This window comes from Hemicordylus capensis, chromosome 2 (genome assembly GCF_027244095.1).
Source record: "Hemicordylus capensis ecotype Gifberg chromosome 2, rHemCap1.1.pri, whole genome shotgun sequence".
Classification (NCBI taxonomy): Eukaryota; Metazoa; Chordata; class Lepidosauria; order Squamata; family Cordylidae; genus Hemicordylus; species Hemicordylus capensis.
In genome coordinates this window covers 175,699,815-175,712,534 of record NC_069658.1, presented here as the reverse complement: position 1 = coordinate 175,712,534, position 12,720 = coordinate 175,699,815, and the positions used below count along the sequence as shown (strand labels likewise).

The 12,720-nt window shown below is 47.3% G+C and overlaps 1 protein-coding gene across 1 annotated transcript; it reads right to left on the bottom strand.

Annotated features, from left to right (window-relative positions):
- Nucleotides 1-34: 34 nt before the first annotated feature.
- On the bottom strand, nt 35-12,484 carry FARSA (phenylalanyl-tRNA synthetase subunit alpha). Its single transcript, XM_053303499.1, has 13 exons — nt 12,251-12,484; nt 10,457-10,594; nt 10,136-10,234; nt 9,781-9,899; nt 7,688-7,780; nt 7,089-7,217; nt 6,268-6,383; nt 5,814-5,898; nt 5,159-5,258; nt 4,774-4,942; nt 4,556-4,633; nt 1,173-1,287; nt 35-381 (listed from the first exon to the last, which is right to left on the bottom strand). Exons 1-13 carry the CDS (start codon nt 12,434-12,436, stop codon nt 276-278), a joined length of 1,533 nt encoding a protein of 510 aa, XP_053159474.1. The 5' UTR covers nt 12,437-12,484; the 3' UTR covers nt 35-275.
- Between the last annotated feature and the right edge of the window lie 236 nt (nt 12,485-12,720).

Genomic DNA, 12,720 nt, shown 5'->3' with positions numbered 1-12,720 from the left:
AATACTTGCATTATCCCAATAACCTAGTCAAGACTCCTGGTTAAGTCACTTTTATTGAATGTGTTTTACAGGTCAGTTCCCAACACAACCCACAGTCACCCTTAACCCCTCCTAAAGGGTCCACAAAGATCAGGATGGCTTTGTAACCACTTTCTCCAGAAGGAAGCAGAACTGTGGAGGAGAGGGATGGAAATGTCCCAGTGTTCCAGCAAGGGGCAGTGCTAATAAATAGAGAGATCCGAGAAGAGGGAGGCAGCCAGCCAACTAGCCAAGGGCTAGACATCCAGGCGGCAGAGTGGACTATCGTATACCATCTGTAGGTTGACTTTGTGCCCAACCAGCTCTCTGATATTATTGATGCCATACTTGATCATGGTGGGCCTAGGGAGAAAAGAGAGATGCCTCAGGAGGAATTTCTTGGGAAAGACGTATAACATTGTCAGCTTTTAAAGAACTGCTAGAGGCATGAAACAACTGAAATCAAACAAGCAGTAGTTATGCACTAGAGCAGTGGTTCCCAACACCGATTCCTCCAGATGTTGCTGAACTACAACTCCCAGCTATGATTTATTGTGGCTGGGGATGCTGGGAGTTGTAGTTCAGCAACATCTAAAGGAACCTTGGTTGGGAATCACTGCACTAGAGCATAACAGCAATGCAGAGAAAAGGGCAGGTCTCTATGGCTACGGCTGCATAGAGTTTTCAGACCAATCCTATGGTGCCTGCCGTTCTAGATCTGCGATACCTTTACCAGAGGCCCTTTTGACTCAAGTCTTGTTTCCCAGCACAGACACACAGTATTACTGATGCTTCACAAACTTGATCCAGAAGAGCAACCTGCTGTCTCCATATGAAGGAAGGGGGTGGGTGGGGGTTAATCCTCCAGAGGTGAGGAGGGCACACGACTTGGGTCATTCAGCCCCATGGCGGAGATTAGAGACAGCAGGTACCAATTGCAGACAGAGGCTTTACTGAGATTAGTTCCAGTCCCTGCTTATCTAAGAGACTTAGAGGGCTGCAGGGTGCAACGTGAGTTAGGGAGGTGCTTGGTCACTGCCTTGGATGCTAATAGTCCCCAGGGCTGGGAGATTCTCAAAAGGCCACAAGAACAAATGGGAGCTTAACCTGGCCTGGAAGGGGCAGCCCACTTTCTCTGACCTGAAGGCACTCACCGTTCCAGGGACAAGCCCCAGGCAATGACAGAAACCCCCTCCGGCAGGCCCATTGGCAGCAGCAGCTCTGGGCGGAAGACTCCCGAGTTGCCCACCTCCACCCATTTTTTCAGCCCTGTAAGAAATGAAAATGGTTGCATTTGCTAAGCAGAAGAGATGAGCCAGAGGATAGGGCTGAACCAATGATCCGCGGGACTAGCAGGCCACAACCCTGGGCAGGCTCCAAGCCTGCAGCTGCTGGAATCCAATCTACACTAGGGATGTGCATGAAGCATTTTGTGCACATCTGGGGGTTGGGCGGGGGGGAGCTAGGATAGCACAGGCTGAGATTCATTCTGGAACAGGCACTATCTGAATTGTGGTATGTCTCCACAATTCTAGTTGCAGGGGAACAATAGCAAGAGAGGGCATGCCACCAACTTTTGCCTGTGGGCTTCCCAGAGGCATCTGGTGGGCCACGGTGTGAAAAAGGATGCTGGAATAGATAGGCCTTGGGCCTGATCCAGCAGGGCTGTTCTTATGGGAATGGTTTATGTCCATGGGCGGAACTACTATTAGGCAAGGGGAGACAGTTGTCTGGGGGCCCCACTGCCTGGAGGGGAGCCCCACTGCCTGGAGGGGAGCCCCAGAGACACCTCACATGACTCCCCATTGCCCCTTGCCCAGCTCCAAGGCCCCTCAGCCACTTGCCCTGTTTGCCCTCTCTCCTGCTTGTCCTCCTGGCGGGCAATCTAAGCAGCAGGCAAGCTGTTAGGAGCTCCTTTTCTCCCCACCTCTCAGCTGATCGGCAGGTGGGCAGGGCTTCCAGGGAGGCCTCTGTGTAGGCCTCGCTGAAGCCTGAACTAGAGTAGGCTGGCAGGCCACAAGCAAGGAAGGAAAGAGGCAGCCAAAGTGGCTCCCACAGTTCTCTGCAGCAGACCCTCTGCCACCCAGCCCAGCATTTGCCAGGTAGAATGTGAATTCCTTTTTGTGGTCACCTCCCCCCACCCTCGGATATATAGGGATCTGCTTGCCATAGGGCTTTGATGGCAGGGGGAGGCTGAGAAGTCTCTGAATATTTAATTTAAAACAGCTTGGAAAATTTGCTGGCTTTAAAAACAAAAACTATCTAAAAAGTCCTATAAGTGGCTTGTTTCATGGCAGAAAATTACAAAAACTTCTGGAACAAACAATATTATATTTATTTTATTTATTTATTCACTCATTTATAAATGCACTTATGTTCAAGTTGTTTTGCAACCCAGAAGGTCTGAGTGAGAACTGTGAAGCATGTGTTGTGCTTTTATTTTATTTTTCTTTTGTGTGAACTGCTCCCCAATAACTCGCAGGGACTTCAGGGTAAATCTGGCCAACATGTGAATGCAGAACCTCCATTCCAGTGGAGATGTGTGTTAAAGGGCTTTAAAAGCCTCGTGTGAAAAACCTCCTGCAATCAAAATTTACTGAATTTGTTCAGGATTCTGAGAAAACATACATAGGCTCACACTCCATGGTTGAAAGTCTCCTTTGCTAATCTGCAGCAAGGAGGCCATTTTCATAATTAGTGTTTCTGGTGTGTTCTAGGCATTAAAGGTAGCACAAATATATAGTACTCAATGTATATCACTATATATTGTGAAGTGTGTGTGTGTGGGTATTCAGTGACATGTATTTCCAGGCAGCATACTTATTTTGAAATATCAGACTTAAATCCTTGGGTGTACGAAGGCCCTGGACTTTGAGGTCGGGGGGGGGGGAGGCATTTTAAAATCTCGTCTCTGGGCCCACTCCAACCTTGCTACGCCCCTGCTTATGTCCTTTTCCAGGTTAAGGCAAAGAAGAATGTGATACTACTTGAGAGCCAGCGTGGTGTAGTGGTTAGAGTGCTGGACTAGGACCAGGGAGAGCTGAGTTCAAATCCCCATTCGGCCATGAAACTAGCTGGGTGACTCTGGGCCAGTCACTTCTCTCTCAGCCTAACCTACTTCACAGGGTTGTTGTGAGGAGAAACTCAAGTATGTAGTACACCACTCTGGGCTCCTTGGAGGAAGAGTGGGATATAAATGTAAAAAAAAAAAATTAAATCAGTGCCACAGCTGTACTGGAAAGCAGAGCCAGAGGTAAAGCGGCAGGGAGAACTGGTCTTGTGGTAGCGAGCATGCATTGTCCCCTTTGCTAAGCAGAGTCTGACCTGGTTTGCATTTGGATGGGAGTCTACATGTAAACACTTTAAGATATTCCCCTAAGGGGATCAAGCCGCTCTGGGAAGAGCACCTGCATGCTTGCATGCAGAAAGTCCCAAATTCCCTCCCTGGCATCTCCGGATAGGGCTGAGAGAAACTCCTGCCTGTAATCTTGGAGAAGTCACTGCTAGTCCGTGTAGACAAAACTGAGCTAGATGGACCAAGGGTCTGACTCAGTAGAAGGCAGCTTCCTATGTTCCTAAGCCTCTGTGGCCCAATATCCTCAATCCTACCCCTTTTGCACAGCTGCCTTTGTCTCAGCTGTGCAAACCATGAGGCATTACCCCTCTGCTCATGTCCACACAACCTTCCCACGACCTCCCAAGCCAATTCAAGATGCTGGTACTGATCTTTGAATTCCTGACTTAGGCTATACTCTTAATACGTGTTTGTGTGCTTCTTCCCTCTTCTTGAGGGATCTTCCGTTCTCTCCAAGGTGTACTGTCCCCAGTACCAGAAATAAGGTTAAAATCATCTCCTTTGCTTTCTTGTTTTCTTTAAAAATATTTTTTCTGACCCCTCTCCTCCACAGGGGCTAAAAGCTTACAATCAAATGGTTTTAATTTCAGGCATATTCAGCCTTGTGATTATTTTAAAGAGCTAGGAATGTTACTGCAGTGTTCTGGACTGGGACGGGTCATGCTTTTAATACTAGGACATCTGGGATCTCCAGAAATAGGAACTTTTACAAATAGGTGGTATGGCAGCACGCTGTCAGGCTGTGTTGACACAGTGGAAAAGCATCCTAATTTGTAGCAGATTATTAGGGTGACCAATTTTCCAACTGCATGAGTTACAACAAAGGGATTATCTAAATCGGGGCCAGGTGGAATTCCTTCTTAAGGTAATGACTATGCAGCTGCCTTCTTGGCTCAGGTGGAAAACTCTTCATGTCTGACATTTCTCCTAGTAAATATGCAAACAGAGCCCAGGGTGTCTAGATTGCTTGCTTGCTCTCCTCAAAAGAGGCCCATGTTACAGCCTCCATTTGGTTGACCTGACCCCTGCTGCCAAAGGCATTTTTGCTGATCAGCTCAGCTATGAGTTTTAATCCCCAAGGGAGGAGCAGGGAGGAGATTCCGTGAGAGACAAAGGACAACTCCGGGGCCCTGGCATCTCAGGTCCTCAGACTGGTCTACCCTTCTCCCTCTTTGCACTCACCTTGATGGTAACTGAACACTTCCATGCTGGGCTCAGTGTAAGGATTGTAAGCAGGCTTGAAGCGTAGCTGGGTGATTCCTGCCAGAGAGAGGGAGATGGGATGTTGAGACTGCAGTTGATTCCTGAAAAGGGAGAAGGCACCGCCAAAGGAGCCTCTCTCTCCTTGAAGGCTACCCTCCCAACACCCTTTGCCCTTGGTCTCATTCAGCAGCTCTTACCCAACTTGTTGAAAAATTCTTTCAGGACACCCATCAGGTCCCCTAAAGTCAAGCCATAATCAGCCACCACCCCTTCAATCTGGTGGAACTCTGCCAGGTGGGTGGCATCCAGTGTCTCGTTTCGGAAGACACGGTCAATGGAGAAATATTTGGTAGAGGTGAACTTCTCCTGTGGGGGAAGGCAGCAGTCAGAGTTCTGGACTTTGTTTTGGATCAAGTTGTTAAGCCTCAGCAGGCAGATCACCCCAACCTTAGGCCTGTCTTGTCCACCAGCCTTAGATGAAGCCTGCCATCACTTTATGCTAAAACTCCCCAATGGTTCTTTTCCAGCTCCTCCATGGGTAAGATACCCCAAGGCAGAAAGGAATATTAACTGGGCAGTTACCTGCTGCGCCAGCTTGTAGAGCATGCGGGCACTGGCAGAGGTGGTGTGCGTCCGAAGGAGGTTCTTCCGAGCCTCCTCCAGCTTCCACTCATATTTGTACCTGGGAGAGAGAAACAGATTGCAAGAGGAATATAGGGCATCTCTCCAGCAGTTAGTATACTGGACATAAGACCAAACAACAGGCACAGTTCAACATACTGCTCTGAAGAGCATAAAAAGGGAATGATATACCCACTAGACTCAGCTTTCCAACTGATAGAATAAAGATTTGGGGCTGACCTTTCTTACTCATCCAACTCCCCACCCCAGTCCCTCTTCCCTTTGCAAGCAACATGGTCTCAGCAACTGTTACCAAGAAAAGAGTGACCCAAGGAAACATAGGAGATTCAGCTCCACCCAGATGACTACATCTGCCAGTTCACTCTTTTCTTCAACCATCCCTATGCCATAAGTGTTGCAAAGAGAGGTGTCCCCATTACCTTTCAGACCCAGAGGGTAAAGGAAGAAAAGTCCTGTTGTCCCAATGAACCATCGGGATTCTTGAACAAGACTTTCAATTGATATCTTTCATCAATACTCCCTTCTTTTTGGATTTCCAGGCTGAATGCTACCGGTAATTTTTTTAAAAAAATTATTTAATGCTGATAAATCTCACCCCTGTGAACCGTAACCACCTTGTGAATGGACCCGCTTTACTCTCTTCAGATAATCCATGGGAAAGTCAATGGCTTCGGCAGGATCTGGAAAGAAATGAAATAACATGCAAGTGACTGGACACACAGGGACTCAACACAGAGAACATGTTGTGTAGTGTAGGGGAGGTGGTACCGCTGTTACCCTCCAGATCCAGGGCAAGGCAGGTTCTCAGCTCAGTTCTCAGCTTCTCTGACCACTATTAATAAAGAGAGGGTTTACCTTCTATAGCAGGGTGTGTGTCAGTCCTACCAAACCTTAGAAAACTCAAAAAGACCAAGCCCAGAGAGGACAACATAAGCCGCAGAACTGGGCCCGAACAGTAGACAGAGATCTCCCAAGGTCCCAGTCCACAGTCTCTTCACAAGCTATGAAAAGTGACACCAGTCATGTGTGAGCCAAACAACAAGACTGACCCTTTAGGAAGAAGGTGTCATGCTGGTCCCGAGCTGGATGCTGCTGTGGCTGGAAGAGGGCATCAAAGTTCCAGAATGAGCTTTCAATGAAGTTATTTGTAGGCATTTCTGTAAAACTGAAGGGGTGGGGGGAGAGAAGCAAAAACATTAAGGCTAAGCCAGCAGATCACAGGACTAGCTGCCCAAGGGGCCCAGGGGGAAATGTCTAGACGTATTCAGCACTAAAAGAGCACTGGGGGAGTGCTTGCTTAAGTTGCAGTGCTTCATCAGCATCACCTTCCTGGCAGGAAATGGTCTGTATAGGTAGGTTAATGACTGCGCTACAACTAGAAGCCGGGCCTGAAACCCACAGACGACTCCAACGAAAGGAAGCAAAGATGCATCGAATCCAAAGATTGTCTTTTCCCCAAAAGGTAGATATATGTTGTGTCTCCTCTTAGTTCTGAGAACCATCTAGGCAAGACTCCTAGACCCCTGCTAACTTGGCAAAGAGGCACCTTTTAATGTGGCGATTTTCTATATTTAGCAGGAGAGTAACTGGCCTTATCCACCCCCAGCACAGTACCTCCAGTGACTGTTGCTGGTGTCTATCTTATGTTTCTTTTAGATTGTGAGCCCTTTGGGGACAGAGATCCATCTTATTTGTTTGTTATCTCTCTGTGTAAACTGCCCTGAGCCATTTTTGGAAGGGCGGTATAGAAATCGAATGAATGAATGAATGAATGACTCTCAATTGTACACAATATGGTACAACACACCTTGTCTTTCACAGCCACTTCTTGTGCTGTTTACCAATATTTTGAAGATAATCAGGTACATACCCCATTTCAAGGAAGATCTGTCGGAACTGGCTGCGGACCTTCAGCAAGGGATGGAGATGACCACATTCAGGCATGATGCCCAGTGCCTCAAAGTTGTAGGCCTTGAACTTCAAGTCTTTCCAAGAACCACTGCAAATTTGAGGAGCGACCGGGGGTGGGGGGGTGGAGAGAGAGAGAGCGCGTAAGGGAAACAAAAAGAGTTTTGCAAGAGGCTATGCCTATGGGTCTTTTCAAATCATCTTCCATTCAAACCCCTAGAAGTGGAGTCCTAATGAAAAAGGAATCACTTCTGCCCAAAAAGGCAGCTACCAACACATAATGGGAAGCAGGTAGATAAAGAATTCTGCTAAGATGGACTGCAAGACTGTAAACACCCATGAAACCATTTCAGCATCCCAGGCTACCTAAGGGGATACTGAGGACTCTTGACTGTATATTGTGGTAGGAGAAACCAACAATTTGCAAGCCAAAGTGCAGAACCAAAACATATTCTGGAGAGAAATGGCGATTTGGAGGCACAGACAAAGCTTGGCCATGAGCTCAGAGCCTCAGATCTGGTTACTGGTCTCACTGTGAGAAGTGTCCAAGATGGTTCTCACCTGGCAATCATCTCTGGCGTGAGGTCCGTTTCCTGCTTGGCAACAGTGGTACTAAAAGCACTCCCTTTTCTGATCCAGTATGTCTTAATGGTCCTAAAAGCAGACACAAAGCTTTGCTATAAATTCTGTTGTAGGGAGAATAAGGCAGCGACACGGAAATTCCTGCTGCAAGGCCAATCCCTTGGAGACTGAGACCAGTGTTCAGCAGCCCTTGACGCCAAGCTAGAATGACTTCTACAAATGACTATCACCTAACCCATGGCACTTGGAATACAATTTCTCCCAACATATGATTTCCTACATACTTGCTTCCAGTTGTAGTACAGGGAGCTGCCCTGAAGCTATTTGGGCAGACTCAGTAAGAAGGATGAACAGGGCAGGTATAGAATTAGCAAGAAGCAGTAAACAAAAAACAAACCAATCTTAAGAGAACTAAACGGCCACTTTACATCTAAGTAGTGTTGTAACAAGAAACAGTGGGAGAAAAAAGGAAGCAAAGCTTTTTAAAAATGTGTGGAAAGTGGGATTTTATTATAAGAAATCAAAATGCCCAATACATTTCAGCAATGTGCCTTCTTCAGGCAAAGAACTCCACCCCCTCTAGTTGCTCAGAAAAACCACGATGTCTTTCTGAACTACTACAGTCAATGGAATTCTTTGACAGAGGGCATTTTGTGTCCCTACAGAAGAGTAGTGATGAGCCTGGACCGTTCCAGAGGCCATTCTACAGGCCTCCGGAACGGTCTGGACATGGGAGGTTCGGGGTTCGGGTGATTGTGCTGGGGGGGTCCTTTAAGAGCAGGGGGAGGGTTTACTTACCGCTTTCCTCCTCCGGCGCCCATAGTTCTTTTAATCATTGGGGCGGCAGGATACCTCCCTGCCGCCCCTTCTTAAGTTTTGCTGCTGCTGCTGCCGGCTACACTGCAAAAGGCTTCAATAAGCCTGCATAAAAGAGGTAGCAACTGCAGCGTTTGATCTCCCAAATGAAACTTTCCCCAAACTTCTAATGAGCTGCTAATGCCTTGCCTGCTAGGTCTCTGCAGTGCAGGTGCACCCAACAGCAAATAACGTGAAATACTGCAAGGAGGCTAAGAGGACGCCGCCATAGATTCGGCAATAATGGGTTCTAGCTGCGACATCAAGAAGGCTGAGCACTCAGCCTACCAGGCTGGGCTTTGGCTTCCCAAGGTAGCCAATGAAAAGCGAGTTATCAAGTCCTTCCAGCCAATCGGCGCTTTCCCATGGAAAGAAGTTGAAGGTGTAAGCTCTTCCCTTTCCTTTGCCCGTCGTGTCGTCGGTTGTAGAAGTGGGTTAATCGGCTGGTGGCGTGTCGGTGTCTCTTTAAGAATGGAACACAGAACTCCCTCGGTGGTGGATGCGCGCGCACATCAGAGGAGACATGAAGCCTTTTGCAGCGTAGCCGGCAGCAGCAGCAAAACATAAGAAGGGGCAGCAGGGAGGTATCCTGCCACCCCAATTATTAAAAGAACTATGGGCGCTGGAGGGGGAAAGCGGCGGGAGGGGTAAGTAAACCCTCCCCCCGCTCTTAAAGGAACCCCCCAGCCCAGTGCCGGACTGCAGTTCCACGGTTCCGTGCACACCCCTACAGAAGAGATATCGCTGAAACACATTGGGCATTTGGATTTCATATTTTATAATCCCATTTTCCCTGCATTGTTTTTGACGCTTTCTTTTCTTATGCTGCCCTCTTTTCCTTGTTTCTGCAACTGGAAAATGACCAGGTTTTGAAAACTCCCAGGCTGGCCAAGTGGGGTATCCTACTTCAAAGCTGGAAGTTGAAGCAGATGACCAATGACTGTGTGCGTGCTGACACTGTTACCTATAACTACACTAGACACAGAAGGTCTTCCTATCATTCCAGGCTCGAATGTGAACAAAACACGAGATGCAGAACATAAAGAATCAGGAAATAGTGCTTCTAGTAGCAGAAAGTAAAATATGTCTCATCAGTATCATGACATTGCAAGGGGCAACTGATGACACCAACAGATCCCATCTTTGCAGAAATGAATCCCAGATACACATCACCCCATATGGAGTAGGGTGATGGTGGTGGTCCTCGCTGAACTCACACTTCTGCCAGGAGTTTCCGCTTCTTCAGTTCATTCTTGTCCTTCTCCTCTAGGCTATCTTCCTCTCCCTGCTGTACCTGGAGCAACTTCTCCCTCACTGAGTCCTGCACACTCTCCACCTAAGAGGAGGAAAAGAGATGCTCTTTAAGGAGATAAATCCATAGATCTCATCCTTGTGGACTCGGGGAATTTGAAGGTGAATATGACAGAATAGAAGGGAAGCCAGATTTACTCACCCCTCTATTTACTCACCTCTTTTCCAACATGTGACATATTGTTCAACCAGTTTTGGCACACAAGCAACATACTATTTCACAGAAATAAGAACTCAAGGCAGAGCACAGGCAATACTCACTGCCCGAAATATTCGGGGTCCATCCTCTGAACTCTTGTCTAGCCGGATCCACTTATTGGACATTGCTTTGCTGAATCCCACCTTTCCACTTGGCAGCTTCTACAGCAAAACAAATAAAACACTACTCATTATGGACACAGTAAGACCAAAAGCCACACAACTTCCCCCCCGCAGGGATGATGGCCCCAGAAGAAAAAGGGGAGGAATTTGAACTGATATCTATAGCAGTGCAACAGGAAGATCAAGGGGCATCAATAGAGCTCCAATTTGGCAATTCAGCATATGGGGATGCTGGAGGGGGGAGAGGATCATTTGTTTTACCATTAGCTCACTCTGCAGCAGACCCTCAAAGGGGATGCTGTTAAACACCCGGACTTCATGGCTCCCTTCCTGGACAATTTCTTTGCCCTCAGGCGTCAGTTCCCACTTCTTGAATGTGCGCTGTTCAGCTTCAATCACCTAAAGAGAACATCAAGATACATATAAAGTATCACTAAGGGGATGGGAACTGTAGCTTAACAGACAGGGCGGGGCGGGGCGGGACGAGTATTTGAAAGAGAATTAGTTCATTGTGGTCCTACCTAGCAAGGCCACAAGAACCATACAGCTAAACTGTTTCAATGTCTGTTTGGAGCATCTATTTGTGTTGATGGGGGGCCCCTCCTCTATTCCTCGCAGGGCTAGTTTGCATTAAGTCAATGAACCTACATCTGGACTGAGCCACTTCTGGCTACAGGTGAAGTCTTATGTGATGGAATGTTCCTCCATGCAAAAGGTTTCCTTCCACACAGAAAATTAGAGGCTGGGGTGGGGGGGGGGGAGGTTCTACCCTAACTTTCTCCCTTCTATGTTAGTTTCCTATATGCAGGAATTTTCTTTTCGCATTCTGTCATTTGAATCTTCATCTGAAGTCTGCGCAGCCCAGACATGGGTTTACTATCTCAGTGAAAACGACTAGGCCACAGTTGTGCATGGGGAAATCTGCAGATACTTTGAATACCCCCTACTATCACAGCATTCCATCCCTTCTTTCTCAAATAATTACACAAATATTTTGCCAGCAATCCTCCAAATAATTACTTATTAGGACTTCATTTTCTTACGCTCCATTCAGAATAGAACTGCCTTTGCACTAACACAATGAGGCACAGAAATGACGATGTGTGTTTAGGTAAAAGCACCCCATCCCACCACTATAGCTGAATTGAATCCCTCTCCTTCAAAGTCCACATAAGAGGTAATGGGATGGGTGGGCTGATACTATCAGCTAGCTGAAACAGGTCACACACAGTACCAGCAACAGATAAGCCCCCAACAGAGAACACAGCTTACATGGCAAGATGCATAACATGGTGCTACCTCATTCTCTGTAGAACGTGAGTATATTTAAACTCATGGGGCCTTGCATAGAGGGACATTGGTAAAAGGACACTCAGCACAAAGAACACTTGGCACAAAGCAGCTAAGAACTGAAGGGATTCAAGATGCATAACACTTGTGTTCTCAAACTTTTTCCTTTCTATTATTTTATTCCATTTATAGCTCACCCTTCTCCCAAAGTCATCAGAGTGGCATACAGAGATCCTTCATGTCATTTTAGCCTTACAGCAACCATGTAAGGTAGGCTGTACTAAAATATAGCAATTGGCCTAGGGCCACCCTGTAAGCTTCAGATGCATTTTGAGCTCAGTACTCCCTACTCTAAGCCTGACCATTTACATCCACAACCATACAGCATCCACTTTAGGAGCTGCCTGCCTGAGAACTCTGGTCACACACTGCTACAGCAATGGGGATTTCATGGACTACACATGCCACATAGACAAGTACTAGAGAGCTTCCCAAGGAATGAGGAGTGCACACCACAAAGAAGACCTCCCTCCCAAATGAGAAGGGATGATCAGACGAAAGTGCAGTTTGGCATTGTTGAAAAACCAAACACACAAGCAGAATTATGATTCAGAAGAGAGTATGGACATCCATAACACAAGAACATTTATATTAACCCGTATTTGCATGATGTTTTGAAGCCCCGCCCTTTTCTGTGAGCAAGAGGCGGGGCCTATGCTTGATTGGGCGGGGCGTCGCTGTACTGTATTCGGAAGGCGCGCTTACCTCTCCCAGCGACTGCAGGCTCTTCACTGCTCCAACCAAGACTTGGTGGTCCAAGTCCAGCGCCTGGGCCGCCTCTAGGCTACAGATCCCGGCCTCAGCATCGGCTCCTGCTTGTTCTAGCCGCCGCAAAAGCAACTCAGCCGCAGATCCAAGTCCCGGCGTTGCGGCTGCCATGGTGGGCGACATCTTTCCAGCCACCTCTGACGGGGACTTCCTCTACTCTATCGGAAGCGGAAATGACGGAGACGTCTTTTTTGACATAGAGGTAAGAAACTACGAGAGTACCCGTTTCCTATATTTTAGCTACTTTAAACGGTAGCAGCAAAAGCAGGAGTTTCTGGTCTTTATAATTGCGGGGGTCTTATTTTTGTGTAAAACTTTTTGTTGTTGTTGTACTGCTATGCAGTCTATTATCCTCCTACTGCGGGGATAACCTTGCAGTAGTGTCCACGGTTAATACTGCAAACGGT